Consider the following 24,010-nt stretch of genomic DNA (forward strand, 5'->3'; position numbering starts at 1 on the left):
TCCCTGGCGGCGCCGAGCCCGCCGCAGCGTGTGCGCGGCCCCGCGGCCGCAATGGCAGCGCCTCTCCGGCGGCCGCAGCGGCGGCGAAGGGGCCGCGCTCCCGGCGGCTGCCCGCGGCCGCGGCCGGAGCGCGGGCGGCGCCCGGCGGGCCCGTCCCAGGGGCGGCCCCGGCCCGGCCGCCTTTGTTCCGCTCGGCGGCGGGGCGCCCACGTGCAGCGGCGGCGGGGCGGCACCGCGCCCGCGCAGCGCCGCGCAGCCGGCCGCGGGGTGAGCGCAGGGGTGGCGGGCCTTCCCCCCGCCGCGGCGCTGCGCTGCGCTGCGCGGGGGCAGCCGCGGGGCGCGGGCCGGGGCGCCGGGACACCGGCCTGGCCCTTTAAACCTGCCGCGGCGGCGGGGCCGGGCCGGTGCGGGACACGTGAGGCGGCCGCGGCGTGCTCTGCCGCCGCTGCCCCGGCTGCCGCGCTGCTCGTGTTTCATCTGGCCGGCCGCCAGCCCCCGGTCGCTGGGTTTTTCGGTTTTTTGCTCTGCCTCCTCCTCCTTTTTTTTTTTTCTAATTTTTTTTTTTTTTTTTTGCACAGCCCCCTCCTGGTTTTTCCACCCACGGGTAAAGGTGGTTTTTCTTTTCTTTTCCTTTTTTTTTTTTTTTTAAAAACCCCTCATCCTAGTTTAGTCCGTGGGCAGGACTCGCATAATAATATTTCCAGTCCCAGCAGCTCGCATCACAGACACGAACCCAGGACCGCCCCCCCCTTTTTTTTTTCTTCCCAATCTCCCAAATCGTTTTATTATTATTATTTTTTAAATGATCGCTCTTTTTGCCCGCTGCTCCCGCTGCTGCCGAAATCCCCGTCTTCCCAGGGTGCATGCTTCTGGCAAGATTGTGCAGTGTTCTCAGTCCATTTTCAGTGTGTCTTATCTTAATTTGTCCTGATCCGATCTAAGCGCGATAGCCACCACTTGCTTTCAATTTGTAGGATTTTTTTCCCCTTCTTGGTTTGCTCCGACTACCCTCGGAGCATTTCCCTCTCTCCTTGCATTTCCAGGGTTGCAATTTACTCTGCCTTTTCTTCTTTTTTTTTTTTTTTTTACCTCCTCTCTTTTGAATTGCTTCATGTTACTAACCATTCCTAAATTGTAAGAGAGATTCATTCCCCCTCCTCTTCCACCACCACCAGCACCACTACCACCATCACCTCCTCCTCCTCCTCCTCCCCTTCTCTTCTCCTTTTTGGCAGCACCAGGACGTCCGGTGTGGTGGTGGCAGCGAGCAGCAAAAGCAGCAAGAGCTCGTTTTGATTCCCCCCCTTCCAAGGTGCTTTGGAGAGACTGGTTTAAGGCTGAGCAGCAGAAGTCACGATGAGTGCACAAGGTGAGGGACCCGGTCAGCCTTCCACTGCTGCCCAGGAGCAACCTGCAACCGCAGAGCCTCAGAAGAGAGGACGAGGCAGACCCAGGAAGCAACCACAAGTCAGTATCGTATAGATACGTAGAGCCGCAGATCTATAGTATTATAGGCATGTACATGTACGTATTATGCTGCAAGCGAAGGAGTCCTGGAGACGGGGCGGGGGGCTTTGTTGTGTGCTGCTTCCCGGCGAGGTGGTGCAGAGGCGTAGCGAGGGGCTTCGCCGGGCGCCCCGGCGGGGGGACCCCGGAGCCCGGGAGCGGCGGGGTGCTGCCTGCCTGTGGCTGAGCCGCAGAGCCTCCTCGGGACTTTCACTATTGTGCAGGGAGCGAGCTGGGGCTTTTCAATGTAAATGGGGAACATGGAGCAGCGCGGCTCCGACCAACCAGCGCTCGCTGGGTCATTTCGAGCTGATTTTGAAATTGCGAAAGCGAGGAGCGGGGAACGGGGCTCTCCTGTCTCCCTCCTCTCCCAGCCCTTGCAATGTCTCAATCTGTGTGTGTGTGTGTGCGTGTGCGTGTGTGCGCGTGTGTCGGGTCCCACCGGGGGCTGCTGCCGCCTCCGATCTTGACCAGCCCAGCCCCTGACTGCCCCTCGATCCTGGGGTTGGGGGAGAGGAGGGTGTCTAGAAAGCCGCATAGGTTTTTTCGCTTTTCTTTTTTTTCCCCCCTTTTTTTTTCCTTCCTGGCGTCCCCCCCTTCCCCACCTCCTCCCTCACCCCCGTCATCGTATGCAGAGAGGTGCCCCCGTTGCCGATGGAGGTGGGGGAGGTAGCCGGAGGGGGCTTGCCCTGCATTTGCAACACCTTTTGCCTTTGCTCCGGCGCTTTCCCAGGCAGGTCGAGGCGAGGGGGACTGTTCCCGGGTCTCGGCGCGGGGAGCGGAGCCGGGGTCCCTCCCGCCTGCACCCACAGCCTCCTCCCGGGCCCCCAAAGGGGCGCGCTGGGTTCCTATTTTTGACTTGCAAGACCCGAATCCGCGCTAAGGTTGCTAGATGCGTGCATTATTCCACCCCCTTCCCTCCCTTCCCTTCTTCCCTTCCTCTCCCGAAGTGCCATTGTCGCATCGCCTGGAAATGCCGAGCTGCGCGCAGCCCCCGCCGCCGGCGAGGCGGCCCCGGAGCCCCCGCGCTTTGCAGCCCCTCCGCCGGCGCCGCCGAGGGGGGATTGTGCCCGCGGATGCAACCCATTAAGCCCGGAGCTTGGCGGGGGCAGCGCGGAGTTGTTCGCCGCCCTTTCCCTGCCTTCCCTCGGAAGTCACGGCTGGGAAGTAGGGCTGCCTGCGGAGCTCATTTTAAAGCGAGCTTCCGCGGGCTTTAAAAATGTTTACTCCATTCATTCAGCATCAGCCCACTGCCACGAGAGCCTGCGAGGGGCTCCGAAAACACGGAGGGAGCTGAACAGCAGAGCCCCGAGCCGGGGGAAACCCGGCTGCCTTGCCCCCCCTCCCCGCTCCCAGCGATGTGCTCCTGCAGATTGCACGGAAAGAACTTTTTGGAGAGCCATAAAAGCGGAGCCCCTGGTTTTCCCGCTCTGCCCTCGGTGACACTCTCTTCGCCGGAGCGGCTGAGGGCTCTGCCCCCCGTCCCGCTCTGCCCTCGCCCAGCCCCGGCATCAGCCCTGCCAGCCCGCGCCGGGGCTGCCGTGGTTTTTTTTTTCCCCCTATAGCGTTTGAATGTATGGAAGAGAAAGAAAAGTGCCTCTCCTTAAACGTGTTCAGCCCAGATGTGCAGTGCCTGCGAGGCTCGCCACTGAGGGCTGGAGCAGTTAGGGAGTCCCCCGTCCAGCCTCCCCTTAACCTATCCGGGAATTAAAAAGCTGAAGGGTTTTAAGCTGGTTTAAGTTAATAAAATGCATTTAATTACTTTTACCACATCCTATAATCTGAATGAAATGGATAATATTTAAGACTAGAAGAGTTTTATAGTATTTATGATTCACCGAATAAATATTTGGAATCTGAACTCTTAGTAATTCATACCCATTTTTAGGGACTGGTTATTTACTGTCAGGCAGAGGAGCTAGTTAAGAAAATTGCTAAAATAATCAGTGTTCCTGACGAGTCATTTTAGACTTGGGTTTTTGTTTCGGATATTTTCTTTCGTCGAGGTTTTTTGGCTTGCTGGTGCTCTATTTGAAGAAACTTTTACAGCTGCATTTTAATTCAAATCGATTATGTTTAGAATAGGTATGAATATAATGCCGACTGCAGAACAACAGAAAAAAATCCCCCCAAAATATTTGTGCCCTTGAGAGAGAAAATAGTCTAAGCTTACTTTCCAGTTTTCCAGTAGTTAAATTTTTTCCCCAAAAAAATTTGTGCTAGAAACTGCATATGATAATTTTATCTTGCTGTAATGAAATGCAATTGAAATTAAATAGGTAATTATTATTTTTTAATAATCATCTTACATGAGGGAAATCATAGCCATCTTCTTTTAAAAACGTGTTTTCTGCTATAACTTACGTCCTAGAATATGCAAACTTTTCAGTTTTTTATGCAATTACAAGGGAAGTTAAACTCCTTTATTGTGCAAAATATATTTTTTTCTTTATCTCGAGTTGATTAATTTTTCATGTTGCATTTTAAATACTGTGTTATTTATTTATACTGTTAATTCATATGTTTTAAGTAACTTCTCAGTTACAGTTTATTCTTCAGATCTTCTGGGTTAGTTGTAGCCTCTTGCCACAATAGCATGTTTTCCTGTATTTAGGAACCAACTGGTGAACCATCTCCTAAAAGACCAAGAGGAAGACCCAAAGGGAGCAAAAACAAGAGTCCCTCTAAAGCAGCTCAGAAGGTGAGATTATTAAAGAGAGTGAGTTCCTAATGCTGTTTTTTCATCAACTGGTAGCAAAAAATGCAGTCATTTAGAATCTGAACTGAGGGGTTGGGAGCCTTTTAATAATGGAAACTACATAAAGGATGTATATTGCATTTTTAAGATTAGCATTAACATGCTGCATGAAGACCCTAGGTACAGAACCTATAAGGGCAGCTTGCTTTTTGAATAGTGTACAGATTAGTGAAATAACATAATGTATTTGATGTATTTACTGAGATCTCCTGTATCTGGTAAGGAAATCAATATTAAGGATATGATTTTCTCGATTAAGATTTTTGAAAGAGGAAGATTAATTTCTTGCCCACTTACAGTCGTTTACTACTACAGACCAAATCTGTATATTAAAGCTAAGTGTTTTGTCAAACATAGGTTAATTAGAAGTAAATCCAATTATGTGTTGATGGAAATAAGTGCATATATTGAAATTTACAGCTGTAAAATGTGATGGTAAAGTAAACTGTGAGTTACAGTAAAAGCCTACTATATCTTGTTTAGTAATCAGTTTCAAAGGGACTTTTACTTGAAGAGCTATTAGTCTTCTGAACCACTACTTCTGCTTGATGATGGGAGCAAACTTTTATTCTGGTGGTTCTGAATGCGTTTAGCTATAGGGGAAGCTCACTGAAGTCATTGCATTTAGTGCATGGGCTTTACATCACAAATACGACGTGAAAATGTGACTTAATTTTATTTGAATTGGGGAAAGCTCAGCTTTAGAAAACTGTGGTATCAAGGCAAATAATACCTTTCTGTATGAATTATTTTAGTGAAAGCAAACAGTTGTGCATAGGCTTGAAAATAAATACGGGAGTTTTGTTTATGTTGACGGTTACACAGCAGTTAGCACTAATTTACAGGTACTAAATTGGAAACAAAAGCTTACAAAATGTGGTAGTGAACTGTGGTGCTTAAGTGTATCAGTATCTCTTAAGTAGATCTGTGACAAAATGTGTGTGGAAGATACTTGTGGCCTCATCTAATTATGGTTCATTTTTCAATATGCCTATGGTACTGACCATATTAAGTTTGATAGTTTTCAGTGTTATGAATTACTATAGCAAATACCGATAAATATTAAATTATTAGGGGATGACTATGGTTTCATGTCTGTTTCGTTATAAATGTTTTCAACATTTACTTGAGGGACCTTTTCCAACTCTCTTTAAATTTAAAATTGTTTTTAACTTTCTGAGCTGGAAGAAAGCAGTATATTCTGTCAATAAGTTCATGAATTAGTAAAAAATGCTTTACAGGTTAAGTATTTAAAATATATCAAAGTCACTCTGCGACCTAGTGAGCTTAAGATGTTGATTTTTTTCTTTACATAGTAAAAATGTTCCTCAGATTCACTTTAAAATAGTTTAAATTTCACCCTTCAAAAGGGAGAGAGCAGTTTTTTATTAGTTCTAGCAAGTCCAAATGTGAGCTTTAGTATTTTAAATACTACTCTTAGGAGTGTTGGCTTTCTTAGGAGAAATATTTGTAATAAGATTAGATTTTAAGTAATTCATAGAAATGTGTTTTAAAAAGATATTTCTAAAAGAAATATTAACATTATTTCATTTATATGAGTGATTTGAAAATCAGTATAAATGGAAAATAACTTTAAAACATTCATATATATGTAGGTATATCAAATCAAGAGCTTTCCAGATGATTCTGGTGCATATAGTTGGTTTTTTTAAATCTAATTTACGAACTGAGCAATTTCATTGTAACGTTTTGATTTTCAGAATGCATCAAGTTACTGCTCTAATTAAAGCAAACCCTTTTGGGTGTTGATAATATAAAAAAAATTGACCAAAGACCACATGTCTTTTTTGATGATTAAAAAAAAATCTTTGAGGGGTATGTAATTACAAGTCTTATTTGTTTCTAGGTTTATAGATAAAATACATAAATGTTTGATAAATCCTCTAAAGCATAAAACACTTATAAAGCCTACTAGAAGAAAGTCACTGAGATCACATTTCAAATAAATATTTTAGCTCTTTTTCCAAATTGATAATTAACCTCTCTAAAATGGTTCACCTTCTCACCAGGCATCTCAAAGTATCTTTTTATGTAATATTAATGTCGATAGTTTTTCTAACAGTAATATGAATGGAAAGGTTTTGGCACTGTAAGAAAGCTTCATTTGGTGGTGAGGGTGTCACCTCTTAAAAGAGTGAGCTATATGTTTAATTTTGTGGTAAACATATTTACACATACATATGCATACATATATTTATTTAAGGCTTTCTACAGTCTGTCTCAACTCTCGGGGAGCTGGCTAACTTAGCTGAAGCCCCTCTACATGTGAACCTGAGTACTATACATATACACGCAACTGGAAATTGCTGGAATTTCTAAAGAATAGTGTGTGGCCTGTGTTTTTCAAAGGGAGCTCATTGAAATGTATTAGAGTGTTCACAACATGTAAGATAAACGTCGGCCAGGAGAACCCACCGAGCAGCCATGAGAAGGCACTCATGATTAATTGATTGGGTGTTCTCTTGCAAACCATTACACATCACAATTAAAAATGTATTGCACAAACTGGCAGCGAGTTAAAAATACTCCAGAACTGGGACTTTGTTTTGTTATACTTCAAAAAGGAAATACCCTTAAATCAGTTGAGGGACAATTTACCCTGGAATCATGGTTGTGTTGTGTATTTAAAATCTCTTGGTTCACGGGATTTTTTTTTTTTTTTTTAGCTTTCAGAGCTTGTGTTTGGTCTTAGTAAACTGGCCTTGGGGCATCTGAAAACAAACTGTGCTTGTTAGGAAATTAGCAATGTGAAACTTGACAATGCATACAGAATGTTGCAAGACCAATTGGACAGCTAATAATGTGGCAATTACTCTAATTTTAGGTAATACGCATTTTTTTAAAAGCCTTGCATATCACACATGCCTAACTTGTTATGAACTGGACACAAAAGGTAAACTGCGTTTTATAGAAAACCAAACCATTTCTCAATTGTTTAATTTTCACGAACAGAAGGAACACAACATATTAGCAGATGAGAAGAGATAGACACAAAAAGACTCTTAATCGCCTTGTACTTGAGTCCCCACAATTAGGCTGTTATTGAAGTCTGTGTCTTTAAACAAGTCATTCTGTTATTCATTTAAAATATTTGTAAAAAATTAGCAAAAAACTGAAGATTTGCTTTTTTTTCTAAAGAACAACTAGTTTTGTGGGAAGGTCCTAGTAGGGATGTTCCTTTTTAGTTTCCTGGGTGTTCTGTGGTTGAGGTTTATTTGTTAGGCTGAGCTGTGTTCCCAGCCCATCGCATTTCCCTTAAGCATTCAAGGGCTTTTCTTTGTTTAGCTCCTGTAGTTGGGCTTGACAAAAATACTCTATAGGCATAAATACTCTCCTGTTTGGAAGGAGGAAACACAGTTGTGAGGTTAAAAAAAGAAGGAGTAGTAGCTACTACGTGTTTGTCTCGAAAGAAAATGTCAAGGGATATCCCAGGACTATCCAAAAGTAAACGCTCTTTAGTAAAATTCACCTTCAGTTAAAATATTGTGAGTTTTGTTGTGGTTATTGGTGTAGTGAAATTCACTGAAAATACCTCCAGATCTTGAAATACCACCTTCTGAAAACCAGAACTTGTGGTACTGTGTGTGACTACACTTACTGCTGTCTCTACATTACATGGCCAGGGTTTGGTATGTAGAAAGGCATGTCCCTGAGTTAAGCAGTCCAAAGGTAAAAAAAAAAAAGCGCATGTGACCAGGACTCTGCCCTAAATTGGTTCATGAAAATCTATTTGGCTTCTCCATGCTTCATTCATTCTCACCAACACCAGTCATTACAGGCTTAAAGGGAAAACAAGATCAGATTTATCAAGTAATCGTAGCATGGTTATTGTACCTAAAAAATAAAAGACGTCAAAATCAGGCGTTTTGAGCAAGATGGGAGAAGCAGGGGAAGACAGACTCCTGTTTAGAATTAAAATGGGTAAAACAGGACATGGGAAGTGTGATATTTTTGTATCATTTAGCCAATGCCGAAGTTTCTTTTAAGAGTTTTTTTAAACAAAATAACCTTTTTTTTAGGAGAGGGACACATTCCTGGGCAAGGTCTTTTGACACGGTTTGATAACAGTGATCTTCCTCTTGAGAAATATCCTCTTGGATATTTCACCTGTCTTACAGCTCTGACACATTTTATCTGAGGTCTCCAGCAGATCATTTTGCCAAGTGGATAGAGTTCTCCAAATTTGGATTCTGTTGCATTTGAAATCTTCCTTGAGAATAGATAGATGCCCAAAGAGCACTTTATAGCTGTTCAATTATTTATACTTCTCTTGTCTTGTAAATGACTTCAGTAGTACAGCCGCAGTTTCCGTCTGGGCACGGCACATTTATGCAACGAGGAGGCAGAGATGATGGGCAGTCAAGTCCTAGGGGTGCTGACAGCAGCTCTTTGGAAGCAGGGTTTGATGGCCCTGTGGTTCAGGGCTTAGGTGAATTGCAGATCGGCCTGGGGACTGTTAGCTCTTTTCCAGACGGCAATGGCTGGAACGGCCATATTTCTCACCTGGGACAAAAAAAAACCATTTCCCGTATAGATCATGCACTTAAAAGCAAGTAAATGTAGCTCTGTTCCTAAAATGTGACATGGCAAAAATGATGTATTCATATTACTGGTTATAAGAAATTTCATAATATTTCATGAAAGATCATAAATTTGTGTTTGATAACATACTTGACCCTCCTTTAAGTTTGGTGATTTCATGTCTTAGCTGTATCGAGCAAGGTCATGCCTCATAGTGTAGCACCAAATGTTAAGAAAACCCTGACCAAACGCATCTCAATTTCAAAAAGCGCTGTAGAGGATGAAGGCAGCAACTTCCTTCCCGCCTAAGCAGGTACCACAGCTGGGCGTCCGGTGGCCGGGAACACGCGCATCTTGCTGCCCGGATGAGAATCCCTGTTACCTCTGGGTGGCTTGGGGCTCTCTCTGGATTTGTTCCCAGCTTCAGAGGCAACACTTCAATTAAAGCAGAGAGCCAACAGACTGGCATGTTTCTGATTATGCAAATACCTGTTTCAGAGGAAAGGCAATGCTTTGGCACTTACGTGCTCCTTTTCTTATTAATTACTTGAAAATTATATGGAGAAACATTGAATTATTTGTCTGATAGGCAATAAAACCTTTCTTCAGGTGCTTAAATTAAAACACAGTCTTGCGCTGTGCGAGAAAATACAGGCTGTGTTTGCAAAATGCAAACTAAAAAAAATCCAGAGGAAAAGAGGTGGGATATTTTCCTAAACTTCATGTCTTTATCATCACCACTGGTCTGCCACTACTCCTTTTGGTTGTTCCAGAAGTGTTTTGTCTTTCTCTTCCCTTGGAACGGAGATAAAAACGTCCACTTTGGAGGTTCTTGTCGTTCATTTTCTGCAGTTTAGTCTGTGGAAACTTTCCTATTTACTTACAGAATCGCTCTGTACCAAAACATCGTCTCTGGCATGCCCCGCTGTTTGCTCAGCTCACCTCTGGGAAAGATTTGGTTTTGATAAGAACTATGGAAATGTTTTTCTTCTAACATGAGGTGGAAATCATATACAGCAGGAATATAGTGCCTTTCAATCCGAAAGGTCCCCAAGCACTTGACAAACTGATATCCAAACTAGCCAGCGGGAACACTAGCCACTTCTGACATAGACCTTCCTCGGGGGTAAAGCGCAGCATTGTTCGTGGCAAGCGGCCATGCTGCGTGACAGTTTATGGCAGGAAGCAAAGATTAGTTATTCAAAGAAATCTCTCATGTTCTCTCTCCCATCAAACTAGATTATACGCTGTAGTTAAACTTACAATTTGTGTCAGGTTTGTAGGAACTTTAATTGTGAGACCAAAGTAGTTTTTGTTTCCAAAAAGTTAATTTTTTTTTTCATAGAATTTTGGAAAAGGGTCTTTCCTTCAGATGCGGTAAAATACAGAAGAAAATAAATGGCATTTGTGCTCTGATAACATGTCAGGTGTTGATTTGTTAAGAACAATTTTAGCCAATATTTTCTTTTAAGATTTATGCCCAGTGTTTCGTGAAATAAACATAAATGCAGGGGGCTTCAGCTTGTCAAAACTAAACCACATTTTTTTTTGCATCCTTTGGGTTATAAGGTGTAAAGAAATGAATGCTTTAAAAGGAAACAAAACTCTGAAATAGACAGCTACAGTATATAATAAATGCACTTTAACAAGTATTCTCATAAGAGGGTTTCACCTTACATGTAACACTGGTATAAACGATTAAAGAGCAAGTTTACTCTTTTAACAAGTCTGAGTGATAATTTTGCCCTTTAGGAGTGTGAATTTTATTTTTCACAGCTTTCTTCTTGGTGAGATATTTATTTCAAAGTAATTGCATTTAACTCGCAGGGCAATTTTTTTGTAGAGATTCCTCCACTACTTCCTCAGCTCAAGTTCTCTTTTAGAGGGATCCGCTTTACACAGCATTAGGTTACAGTATATGTTACAGAGATTGATCAGCAAGTGATTTATTTAGTGACACAGTTGATTTCTAAGGGCAAATCAAATACACATACAGTTAACTGGGAAAAAAGCAATTCATGGAAATGTGGAAGCACATTTACTGAATGTGTACGAAGTGTCTTCATTCTCAGGGACTTTGTAGCAAAAGTCCAGCTCTCACTAAAGCTGGTGACAAAATCCTCATCACCCTCAGTGGGATAGGATTATCTACCTGATGAGGCGTATGGATGGGCAGAGCCTATCTAGAGAAAATAACTTGCAATTTTCATTTTAAAGCCTGTAAGTATTTTAGCGTAGTGCATAAATAGTAGTACTCACAGTGTCATGCAGTGAATTAATGGAAGATTCTGTTAAGAGAACCCATATTTCCTTTAAGTTGAGCTCCAGGACCCACTGCTGGGCTTACATAAATATGGCTGTGACTTCTAGGGCACCTTCCATGCTGTTTCCTTGAACCTGAAAAGGGACGGTGTATTTTGGACTAGTGAAAGGTTTGCTTACAGCTTAAGGATGTGTTTTTACCTGGAAAACTTCACATGAAGTAGAGAAGTTATCTCCCAATATGAACACACGCACACGTTCATGGGGATAGTCTGTCCGAATCCATTTCACACATGAGCATCATGAGGCTAAAAGAAGAAATTGTGGCTGCTATAAATGGCTTTGTTCAGGCTTGAAACAGTCTGTATTTTTCATTTAGTATCTGTAGGTAATTTCTGACAGCCTGTGAAAGACTAGATTTGATGTTATTGGGGGTCCTCGGGTTCCCAAGCTGCTCTGCACCCCCGCCCGCAGCCTGCATGCCCCAGGGCTGGCCGGGGCCGGGGCACCCCAGGCGGTACTTGCGGGCACTGGGCAGCGGGGTGCGCGTGGGCACGCTCCTCTCTGCCCCTGGGCACAGAGTGCATCAGGGCTGGGGGCACCCTTGGGTGCAGGCGAGGCGTCCCCTGGCCACGCGGGCTAGGAAATGTTAGAAAACCCAACATAAACACATTCCACCAGAAAACCCATAGAGCGGGAGGGGGGCTTGGTGCCACCCAAGAGATATAATCATGGATAATGTTACAGGAAAGGAGTTCCTAGTTACCGAGGCTGTTAAATAATGCTGAGGTATAAAATATGTTGTGTTTCTTTTCCCTTTACAGAAAGCAGAAGCCACTGGTGAAAAGCGACCCAGAGGCCGGCCCAGAAAATGGGTAGGTATTTCACTTCCAATCATTTGATTTATTTGCCGTGTTATAAAGCATGTTATAAAGTCCATTCTGTTAGAGAACAATTATTTCTGCTTCATTTGTAAAAAAGAGCATCCATCTTCTGTGTCTGTTTCTTTTGGTGGATTGACTAAAGGGTTAAGATAGCAGAGAAGTTAACCACAGCTTCCTACCTTTAGACTCTGGTAGTTTGCTCAAGACACTTTACTATTAAATGTTTGCTGGGAGTGAATATCAGCATGAAAAGAGGCTCAACTCTTCCTTCAAAAGAGAGTAACAACGAGATAACTTGTTCAGTAATTGAGTAACAAAGGTTAAAGGGGCACTATCAGACATCAGAAGGTGATTAAGAGAGGTGATAACATTCAGATGTAGTGTGCACAAGATAAAGTTTAAAAACCGAAATGCCTTTGTCCTGCATTGCCTGGAAACACAGCATATTTTCCTTAAATCCGGTGAGAAAGAGCAAAAATGAACAGCAGGATACTTGCACTTAGAATTTAGTTTTTCCATTCTGGGCCATCTTCATGCCTCATAATTGTAGTGACTGGTAATATGTTTCATTAAAAGTTTCCTCTTTCCCTGGCCGTTTAGTCTGTAGATGTGGCTGTCAGACACGTGTTTTGATGCTTTGGCCATGGAAAGGTTTCAGTCTCAGATACTTGAAATTCTGTGTTCTCACTGATGTTTACAGCTAACGAGAGTCTGCCTTGTGCATCTCTCCTCTGCATATCTTTCACTTATGCAGAGGCCTTCAAAAGAAAAGTGATGGAGATGTCACTCGGAAAAGATGATCGGGTATTAGAAGATACGAAGGTGCGGCCGTGTGCTCCATCACAAGTTAACATTTCTGATTTTCCTTTTCCAGTTCCTTTTCCCTTTATCTGGTCAACATTTTTCTTTAAACTTCTTTTTCAAATCCATCCCTCCCCATCTCAGTTTTGCTCCCTTATTTTATTCTGCCTTCTCTTTCCTCTCTGCAGTCCCATCATTTTTTTCCCTCGTTTTGTTCAGTTCTTTTGTATAGATGTTAACACAACTGTAAAAGTATATGCTTGCAAAAGCTCAAACAGCACCAGAAGGTACTTAAAACTACAGCTGGGGTTCTCTAGAGTATCAGCAGCTAAATACAAGAGAGATGGCTCAAACAGTCACTTTAAGAACTAATTCTGTAGTGTTGCCCAGTGATAAAGTACCCCAGGATATTTCTTTGGAGAAAACAGACCATTACATACTAGATGTATTGCTTATGCCTGTAGTTTTTAAGTCAGGCAGATTTCAGATACTTGAAGAGCTCATTGGCATTAGGAAAAAGGTGGTGTATTCAAAAGTACCTGTGCTGGTGATCTTCTCAAAGGCAGCTTGCAGAAGGCAAATGCCAAGTGCAGTAAAACATGAATCGGTTACTGTCTGCGTCCTCCCGTCCGGCTCGGACCTTGCACATGTGGATGCTGAGTGTTGCTTGCTTGATCCTCACCTTGGGTGCAATCCCAGGGGAAGCAGCAGAAATAGCTGGTTTATGAGAGTAATTTATAACAGGCAGGCCATCCCCACTGAATTAGGAATGTGTGACAGTTGAATAGGGATGGTTGAAGAGCTCTGCAAAAAGGGAAAATGCAGCAGTCTGAAATGTTAAAAAGATTTTCTCTCCCAAGCGCTCATAGTCAGAAACTAAGGTGAGTTTTCAGTGAAGAGGGTAAATATAACGCTTGTGGCATCTTTCAGGCTAGAACGTTTCCCTTTTATTTTTGTGTCTTCATGGGGAAGAAAGAATAGGCAGTATCAGTGGAGCATTAAGTTTAGTATGGGCTGTTTGTAGGGTGAAGAATCTGATTTGCAGAAATGAGAATTATTGGTTATCTATTAGACGTATCCATTACTTTATTGTGAGACCGATACTTACAAGTTTCACTCATTTTTCTGAAACTAAGACATATTTTCAAACTTGCTATTACTTTGCTGTTGTGCCTGTTGAAAGCACAGTCTTTTTGTTTGCTTATTCCGATGATATGATTGCTTCTTGTGATTTTCGGAGATAACGCTCCTATCTGCAGCTTGCACTGAGATACTTCCATAGACTGTGAGAATCAAATATGCCCTTTTTTCCCTCTCTTTCTTCTCTCTTTCCAGTTTAAATTAGGTTCATGGGTTCCTTCTCTGTGCACGATGAAATGGAGAGTGATGTTATATTTTGCTGCAGAAAGAAATGTGGTTAAATTATTATAAGCCATTATGGTGTCAACTGTAAGCAAAGCTTATAGTTGAAATCAAGGGAGGATTCTGCCTAAAAGCAGATGGCACAGTATCATCCTTTCTGTTTTGACATCCAACAAGTACTCAGAAAATGTCCCTTTTTATCACCCAAACTTCAGTTAAGTCCTTAGTGATTATTTTCTTCTTTAATCCAATTTATTTATATATCAAGCCTTAATGATGACGGCTTTGTATCAGTGAAAGTAAGGAGTGTGTAGGGGTTTTTTCTTGGAGAGGGCAGAATTCTAGATGGCAGGTATTTTCCTAAGTTTGTAACCCTTTTTTGCAAGTCTAGAGGTTCTGTGTCATATGTTGTTCATCAAATTGTAAAGTATTATTTCTGCTGTTTCCTTCAATATGCACATGGAGAGACATACAAGCTAACAGACCACTGTAGAATTCCGGTAGCTGGTCTTTCTGACGGTTCAAATTAAGTATTTAATGTTTGTGACTCGCAATGTATTTATTTTTATATTATTTTTTAGAAGAGAAGTAAATCTTTTTGACTAGTATAAAACTGGGAAGGGGGAGGGAGAGCCCAAGCAAAGAGGGCAAGGAGCCCAGTTTATCACAAGCACATGAGACATCCGATGGTCTTTTTAATGCAATAATGTGTATCTTGCAAAGTTGTCAAGGAAAAGAAGACTCTTGTCAATAGAACAGACAATAAAGATTGACAAACTCTTCTGAAAATAAAATATTCAGCTACATAGAAAAGCTTTCTAAATGTCAAGAACTAACTGAATAAAAATCCTGAAGATAACAAGGTCAAGCAGGTGGGAAATGAACATATTTGGAATCAGAAACACAGTGCCTGCTGCTGTAAAACCCATTTTCACTGTGGATTGCTGCACGTGAGTGAAGTGCATTGAAGGCTGTGAGTCCTATTAACTGAGAGGGAGGTAAACCTCTTCATGACCTTGGTACTCCTTAATTTTAGAGGTCTTGATGCAGGAACATGTTCTAAGCTCTTTGGATGCATTTACATTAGCGTGTTAGGTCAAATCAGGAGTGTGCTTTGGAAATGCATCTCCTAAGTGTCCCCGCGTACTGTATGCATTGTGGAGCAGTCCCAGAGCTCATGGGCTGGATTCCTTTCAAATGAAACAAAATTGGAAGATGTGCTGCAGAAGCGCAGTCCGGTAGGCATTCAACCCATAGGACTAGGCTAGAGTGAAATAAAAACCTCCTGAAAGGTGCGTGGTGTGGACCTTAGGTCCTCAGCACCAGCCTTTTTTCTCCTGCTGGTTCACATTGTCTGTGTATTGTAGACGTAGCCTTTGGTGCTTGCAAAAGGCAGATGAAGCACCCTGATTTTTATTAGCAGAATTATTTTATGTAGCGTAGGCATAAAGTCATATTCATAGCCATGGAGATTCACATTCCCAACAGTCAGTGGAAGGTTTGTCATCGACTTCATCAGTGCCAGGTTTTTGCCACTGAGACCTGATGCTGCTGCTCGTGGAATCAGCCTCAGTTTTGCTGATCGCTTCACATAACCCTTTGTAAAGAGCTCACACTCAAAGCTTTTTTATTTTATTTTATTTAATTTGTGTATTTCTAGAAGTTGACTGAAAGGAGGGGACGGAAGGGTTATGAGTAGAGCAGGAGACTGAATAATCAATTATTCTGCTGTTTGTTTCTGCATTGAAAACCCCTGGAAATTCCATAGACTTCTAGTGCTCTCAGTTTAATGCATCAGTTTAATGGAGAAACCTGAAACCCAGTTCTGAAGTTGATGCTTAAAAGGGTATTCGTTTTTTATTTCCATTGTTTTTCTTATGGCTTTAGATAGGATTTTTTGGCATTGTCTGATTTCACCTCCACATTGTTTAACCTGAACCACAGATTCACTGCACGCCATGGCAGAATTGCTCAAAAAACCCAAGGAACAGTCCAGAGCTTTTTACAGCTTGGAGCAGAACTTTGGTGGGGAGGAGAGATGGCTGATGCCATGCCATGAAACTCTTTTAAAGGATGGAAAGATGCAGTTCTGGAAGCCCCATGACTGTAACAGCAGAAGAGAACCAGTGACTTTCCAAGTGCAGGGTGCATGTGAAGCATCCGCTTGCATCCTTGTCACTGATGCCCAAGTAACAACGTGACTTGCTCAGAAAATTTCTCTCTCTTTCAAGAATTTTGTTTTCTACTATATAGTCTAGGTAGCATATCTCAGATTGGTAGAAGATAAAAGATGATCAGAAATTAGCTTAACTTCCTTAAGCAGGAGCTTTATCTGATCCAATCATGATTAGTTTGACATTATAGTACTTTTGAAGCTCAGGTTTTCCCCTTATTAATGAGGGCAGAATTTCACTTTATACTGAAAGTCAGTTTAAGCAGTGCCAAACCAAGCTTAAAAAAATCATTACAAAAATGCTTTTTTTCTAATACCTTTTTCTTCAGATTATTTCCCACTGCAGTTTTGACATAGCTGAGATATCAAACCTTAAACATGGAATTTGCAAGATGTTTCTATGCCAGCAGTTCCAGAAGGCCTGTGTCAGGGCAGGGACTCCTAATGCTCATTCACTTGTAAGATTTTGAAAATGAGGTTCTGAATTTTGAAGAAATACATAGCAAGAGAACCCCCTTGCCTCAGAAAACCCATCAATGTTTTGAGGCTGTTTCTTGCCCATAATGAGTCTTTGCAAACCAATATCGAAGTAGAACTTTCTGTCTGGTAGTGCCATGCGCTGTGATGTGAAGCCATTTAACTAATTTTGCTTATTTCTCATTCAGTGCAGTCATTTTTGTCTCATATGAAGTCATAGTCTAGGAGGTGCTTAGAGTTACGCAGGCTTCTTCACTAGGTGGCGGAGAGAGAAGGATGTTCTGAGATCACAGTCCGTCTTGCCCTAAAAAAGGCTTTGTTATACGTGTGGTGAATTCTCATCTGGAGATAGTAATCTTTTGACATCAGGAAAGACAACCTAGATGATAAAATAAGACACGTATGTGACTTTTAGATAGCAAAAGCTGTGTGTGAGAGATCCCTCCCTTTGATGCCGTGGTGCTTACCAGTGCATCCCTAAGCTAGGCTAGAGATTCCATTGTTACGAGAACATATATTTGTTTGCATGAATTACTTCATGGTCCATTTGGAGCAAACCATGACTGAGGTAAAACTTAAATCACATGTATTGGATGATGAATGAAAAAGGAAGTTGCTATTTATGTAATTATAGAAGATAGCACAGATAAAAATTCAGTTTCTCGTACTTGGAAGAATAACGTCATTTCAGTTACTTTACATCTTTCCAACTTTTGACTGCAATATCTGTGGTGTTACTGCTTGAGTGAAGCACATCATGAAAATTTGGACGTTACTATTACTTTAATCTTCCAAACTACCTTACTTGCTTTGTGAAGGCCATATATATTATTTTGTAACATGGTCACATAAAACACCTTCTTTCATGAAGATGTCTTACATCTGTGTGGGCAAGACTGTCACCTGGGAGGGCTCATCGTTTCAGTTGTCTAAAGAGCTTGAAGGGGCTTTTGTAATTATGAAAAAAAGACTATTGACCTCTCTCCTTCAAAATTCCTAAACTTAAGAAGTGGATGAAGGGCATGAATTGAAAGTCTTAAAACTTTTATACCTATACATTTACTTTCCAGTTCAGATGATCTGTAAACGAAATCATCTCTCAAAACCGGAAAATTTTGACAAAAGCAGTGGTTGTTGAACTTTTCTCCTATGACTAACAGATATTTAATGTTCTTTTTTTGCCAATTTTTGTCTTTTTTTTCTATTCAGTATTCTGGGAAAGGAAAAAACATCTTGCGTGCTTGTACCAAATGCATAAAAATTCACTAAAAATATGTTCTGTCTCACCTGTGTTCGGGGATTTCTCTAGAAGCTTGTCTAAGTAAATAGTGTCCTTCCTTGGAATTTCAGAGTCCTGTTCCTTGTTGGTATAAGTAGATGTGGCACCATCTATTCCAAGTGCAGGTCTTCCTGTAGACTAAAACAGGAAATTTAGCCGTGGTATTTCTTTTCTAAAATACGTTTATATTACCAAAAGGATATTTCACTCATTCTCTAATTCACTTCCACTTCTGTTAAGGGATATTTAGTTTAGCTAAAAAATATTTTTACTTCAGCTGTCATTTCAGAATCCTTAAAGGAAAATCTTTTCTTCTGTTTGCGGTCCAGAGAGGAAATTTTAACAGGCAAAAAAGGCAGAAAATAAAAATGCAGCATCTGTAGTGAAAGGTAAACTGAAATTCTGAGCTGCATGCTTTTTATGATCTCAGATAATGGGTGTTCAAGAACTTTAAAAATTAGTTTTCCGTTTGGCTGTGTTTCCGTTTGATTTTATAAGCCTCATTGCCCATTTTACATACGAGGAAACTGAGCACTGAGGCTGGTCGTGGCAGCATCAGGAGGCATTTTTGCACTGCGGTGTTTGAATTCTTGGTTTTGTTGCTAGCACAGTTACCAGCAATTGTGCATCCAACTACGCGACAGAGAAAACATATCAGGTGGTGAAAAGTACAGGCACTCATTCTTGCTCCTACAATTCCATTTTCACCGTTGAAAATGTTGTGAATGCAGAAAGAGAAGCTGGGCCTCACCTCCATTGAAAATGTACTCCACAAGGTTAATTGCCTTGCCCAAGGAAATCTGTAGAAGAGCCAGGAATAGAACTCGGATTTCCTGGCAGCCTGCCCTGTGCCTTCAGCTCAAGGCCATCCTCCTCCAGTAAAGCTTGCTTGCGAACAGGTTGGATGAGGGAGGGAAACACACTTTTCAGTTCTGTATCTTAAACCAATATACGGTTTTTACCTGTTCCTGTGAACTCAGATGTGAGTATCTCAGTATCTCTAGTGTATGTCTAGCTGGTGGGCAGGGATAGGAAAAGATATTAAAAAAGTCTATGTATTCGCTATATACAGGATAGAGTGCAGAGAATTGGGACCAGAAGGGTTTTGAACCAAACCCAAATTTGCCTGCAAAATGACCGAAAGGTATTTGGTGCATATTGATGGCATTTTCTCATCTTTGTACCTTAATTACATATAGAAGTCCAATACTGATCCAGTAAATGACAAACATAGTCACGAAACCAAGGTGCCTAGTTCCTTAAATGTTTTGAATGTGGTTACTCTGCTTTTCAGTTCTAGCCGATGTGAGCCATAGCTGCAGGACAGGGCCATTCCAGGTCACCTCATCCAGAGATGGTATTTCCATTCCCTGAAAGGTAGTGGTGCAAAGGGAATGAAAACCCACGTGTTAAAGTGTGATCCAGGACAGAAGATTCAGAGTCAAGACTTTTAGGCTTTCTTACAATTTCTGACTAGTTGTGCAGCTTATTTAATGTAATTTAATTTAATTCTGCTTTATAGTGCAAGCCCTGGTAAGGCAGTAGCCTTACAAGAAAATAACACATTTTTTCTCTGCCAGCGATAGAAAAAGGCCATATTATAAATGGCAGTCAATTGTGTGTGGGTCTATTTACTCCTCTCAATTAAGAGTTACGATAATAATTAAAGAGGAGTAATACTTTTGGCTTCGCTCTGCATTCTTTACAGACCCAAGCAGGCGATGTGGATCCTGAAGGAATGCAGGGTTGATCCTCTCCTGGAAGGGTTGGGTGGAGGCTAGTACTGTGATAATTAATATTTGGAGAGTGCTTTCAGGTGTTTGAATGAAAGTCATTACATGCTTTAAGTGCAAGTATTATTATTTCCTCTGCCTTAATCCTGGGACTAAGCCTCACTTCAACTTGCAGTTCAGTATTACATCTTAGGTACGAGGCTAGATTTTCAACGAGAAAGTGGGCTTCTTTCAGCAAATAGCTGCAAAATATCCTCACCAGGGGTGGCTTCTAATTCTGTAGCACACAACTCCGAGCGAGGAAAAAAATACTTTTTGTATCAACAGTAGTGTACTTTATATGTGATATAGTTAGCGTGATGCATTCTTGCTTTGCTGTCTTGAATTTATTTTGTGCTAGGTACCAATTTAAAATACAAAGGGAGCATAGTTTATAATGGCCTTCACAAGTGCACCTGTTTTTCTGTCCCAAGACCTATCTGAGATATTCATCAGACTGCAAATGAAAAACAAAATAAAAATAGAGGGACAAGAACCTGAAATTTGAAAATTGTGACTTCACAGGCTTTACTGTTTGAATAGTCAGATGGGGATACACAGTTTAGTGGATTAAAGATGCAGTAGTGACACTGCTGCTAAAAGAGGGAGAGATCTTTTCAGGTCCAAGAGAATCCAGATATTTTCAGTCTTCGAGGGAACCCTGAAACAGGAAACACTGAGGCCTGGGAAGATGACAGACTGAATGAGAAAGCCGTATATTGAGGAGCATGTAGTTGTGGTGTTGAGGCTGATAATGCTCCTAGCACGCTGTTTGTTTTGCAATCTTTTGTTACTCCCTGTGCAGAATGATTCTAGCTGCACAGAAAATGCTTATCAGCCTTGCTGTAGTGGAGGCTGTTGATGGGGTGTGATTGCCTTCTTTGCAATACAGTGAGGCAGGGAGGCTTCTTCTCTGTTCTGATGTTGCAGTGATTTCTTTCTAGGAAGGAAATCGTTCTGCTGCGCAAGGGCAGCCGCTGGCCACCCTGAGCTGAAAACAGGAGAAGGTGGTGGGTTTGTTTCCTGAACACAGGCATCTCTGGGTTTCATCCCTTTTCTTTCGTAGCCTGACATTGTGGGAAATCCATTCCACCCAAGCTACACGCGGCCTCACTAGCGTTTAGGAGCCTGCCCTGGAAGGGGACAGATGATACAATCTACCTGACAAAACCCATTCTTATTTAGTCTTTATACAGTCAGTGCTGTGAAATAGGTGCCTCAGAAGGGCTGCAGAGAGGGATCCATTCACCTGGCTCGTGTGCTTCTGGCTCTCCACGAGGTGATCCACTGAGCTTGCATTGAATTAACGCATCCACCCCTCCACTCTGTGTATGGGGAACCAGAAATGTGGCGCTTCCCCTCATGCTACTCAGGACCAATTTGCTTAGCCGTCTCGTAAGGATGGACACTTCATGGAGGAGGACTGTAAGTCCATCTTTAGTATAATAGCCTAATAACTGAAGCAGTGGGAGACCCTAGGTACTGCTCAGCCAAGGCTGAACCTGTGTGCCAAGAGAAGTGATGTGCCATGAGCTGGTCTGGGTGGCAGCTCTTTAGACCCAGGGCTGCTATTCAGCGATGCATTTAAAAGTAGTGGAAGAAGAAGAAAACGAGGAAGCCTGGCGTGGTGCTTTAGGCGTCCATGTAACGATCTGAGGTGACATCCCTAGGGCTGCTTTTTGTCTGATCTAAAATGCAGACATTGGAGAACATAGCCTGGAACCGCACTTCTGTCTCAATTTGAGAATGGGCCTTAACGGATACTCAGAAGATACCCTTTCCTTCCTTGTTTTTCTTCTGGAGCCTTTTCTCCGCATGGCATTTCAGCTTCAAGAGAAGGGCTGGAGAATGCTTCTCATCCAGGAAAGCATAGGAGCTGGTGATTAGGACACTTGTGTAGGAGGTGTGGGTTTAAATCTTCATCATTTACTAATGGGCAGACCCCCTGTGAGCACTCTTGCTCCAAGACGCTGATGTACAAGTTGGGTGTGAGCACTATGAATGGAGCTCTGCTCTGTCCTGACCTTACGTAGCTCTGAAGGGTTCTCCAGAGGGTGGAGCTGGATTTTGGGTGGCTGTCAGTTGAAACTTGAAGTGCAAGTGTTAGTTTGGAGGTAAGGCTTGCTACCTTAGACTAACAATTTTGAGCATGTTCAGCTAATTAAACTTCAGCCTGCAGAGGGCTTTAAGTTTAAGTAGGAAAATACTAGGCAACTGAGGAACTTACAGAGGTAGGCAGTTGCGGAGAATAGATGGATCAAATCCCACTCTAGAGAAATCTCCACACACATAAGACATCATTTGTGTGTTTTATAGTGTGGCTGCAAGAATTTTGCAGGCAACAGCTTGCTGTAATAATTTTGTACGTAATTTTAGTTCTTTCTCTTACCAGTTCCAATGGTATTGCCTGTTATTATCGCAAGTATTGTAGCGTTTCAGAGTTGTTTTGACAGTTCAGTTGTATATCTGTGTGTGTGCTATTTCCATGGCAGTTTTAGGAGGTTAGTAATGCATAATGTATGTCTTTATTCTGCTTTTTCTTTTTGCTTTTTAAAAATAAACTTGCTCTTTTCAGTTTGTTTTATTCTAGTCTGTCAATCCCGAGAACTGTTGAACTGCGGAACTGCAGGGTCAGACTTTGGCGCTACTTAGGATGATTTAAATAGTAGTACTGATAAATTACATTTGAACTAATATATTACATGTGTATTTGTATCAATGTCAATGAGAACGGAGTCTGGTCCGCAGAGCTTCGTTTGCTTTGGTTAAAAGTGATTTACCAGTAGTGGCAGTCTCCGTTCTGGAGCCTTTAAGATTATCAGTGAATTGGCAAGATTTAGGATTTTTACATCCTGTCTGTTCAGAGTAACTGCTGGGAGCTTAAAAAACAGTCAGACTGGTAGTTCCTGTATACAGCAGAAATCATGACTTTACCCAATATATTATCCTAATCCATTTTGACTGTTATATCAATTATCCTAATAGACAGCAATTGAGGCCTTTTACAAGATGTAATACAAACGCATATGTGAGCTTCACTATTATGATCTTATCAAAGTTGCATTGTGTTAACATGTTCTTGGGGTTTCCTTAGTATTCACACAGAACCCATTCATGCTCTGGCTGTTCCTCCTGCATTGTTTCCTGTTAATGATGCTAACGCCTTGAGAATCTGCTTGGGGACTCTCTGTCCACAGACAACTGTCTGTTTGGGTCTCAAAAAAACAACTTGCACAACACATTGACAAAGTACATACAGTACTTGGATGACAGTATTAAAAATGTAGAGGAGACAAGGCTATCTCTGCCATGGCATGTACTCTTGCATTCATTAACATACATTAACATACATTAACATTCATAAACTATTTGGAGGAGGCAGAGGTGTATGCAGTTCTTAAGGTGCTGCTTTTGCAAACTTCCCATTCAAGTCAGGGATGACCATTCAAGCATGCAGCAATTGTTTTATCAAGCTTTATATGCAAGTCTGATTGAGATAGATAGGTAGATGGACAAATGGTCTGTCAGTGACACATGGTGCCTCTGGTCAAGTAGATTGAATATGCAGCCAGGAGATGCATGATAAAATCTTAGGCTTGTTGAAGTTAGTGGCCAAACTCCTAATGAAATCACTTGCCTGGATTTCAGCCCTTCTCCATCTGCCGCTAATGTGATGTATAACTGTGTCTGCTGGTTGGTTATAAGCTCTATAAATTGTGCAAATAGCCATGTTTGCACAAAACTCAGGTCATTTGAGGAAGAAGTTCTATACATGTTCAAGGTAGGCACCAGATGAACAGAAACTTTACGGTGACTCTCACATAGCGAGAACAGTATTTGAATTGATCTGTGAAGATGGTAAATTTGTTATTCACGTCAATAAGTTTCGAGCAGTCACTGCATGTGTAACAGGTGGGTTAGACTTGTACAGAGATACAGACAGAATTTATTGATGCTCTTTTAAATTATAAAGCAACTTGTATGCCATATAAACAGTATTGCTTCTTAAAAGTAGAAGTTTTTTCTTGTTTAATCATTTCAGTGCACTATTTGAAAACTGGAATATGGACACTTCTTCCGTACTTTAACCTTCAGCAAATTTTTCGAAGATATACAAAGACATGATTTTGAAAATGCCTGAATGATCTTGCTTTTTCCACGTGTATAACTATCATTAAGGATATGCTCAGCTGT

General features: G+C 41.8%; 1 protein-coding gene across 1 annotated transcript in view; it reads left to right on the forward strand.

Moving 5' to 3' along the window:
- The first annotated feature begins 265 nt into the window (after positions 1 to 265).
- The window catches only part of HMGA2 (high mobility group AT-hook 2), a 124,278-nt gene continuing 100,533 nt past the window's right edge, over positions 266 to 24,010 (forward strand). Inside the window, exons 1-3 of the mRNA XM_075149127.1 lie at positions 266 to 1,467; positions 4,121 to 4,207; positions 11,893 to 11,943. Coding sequence (XP_075005228.1) covers positions 1,357 to 1,467; positions 4,121 to 4,207; positions 11,893 to 11,943 — 249 coding nt within the window. The 5' untranslated portion in view covers positions 266 to 1,356. The remainder of the gene's footprint in view (positions 1,468 to 4,120; positions 4,208 to 11,892; positions 11,944 to 24,010) is intronic.

Source organism: Calonectris borealis, chromosome 1, assembly GCF_964195595.1.
Source record: "Calonectris borealis chromosome 1, bCalBor7.hap1.2, whole genome shotgun sequence".
Lineage (NCBI taxonomy): Eukaryota > Metazoa > Chordata > Aves > Procellariiformes > Procellariidae > Calonectris > Calonectris borealis.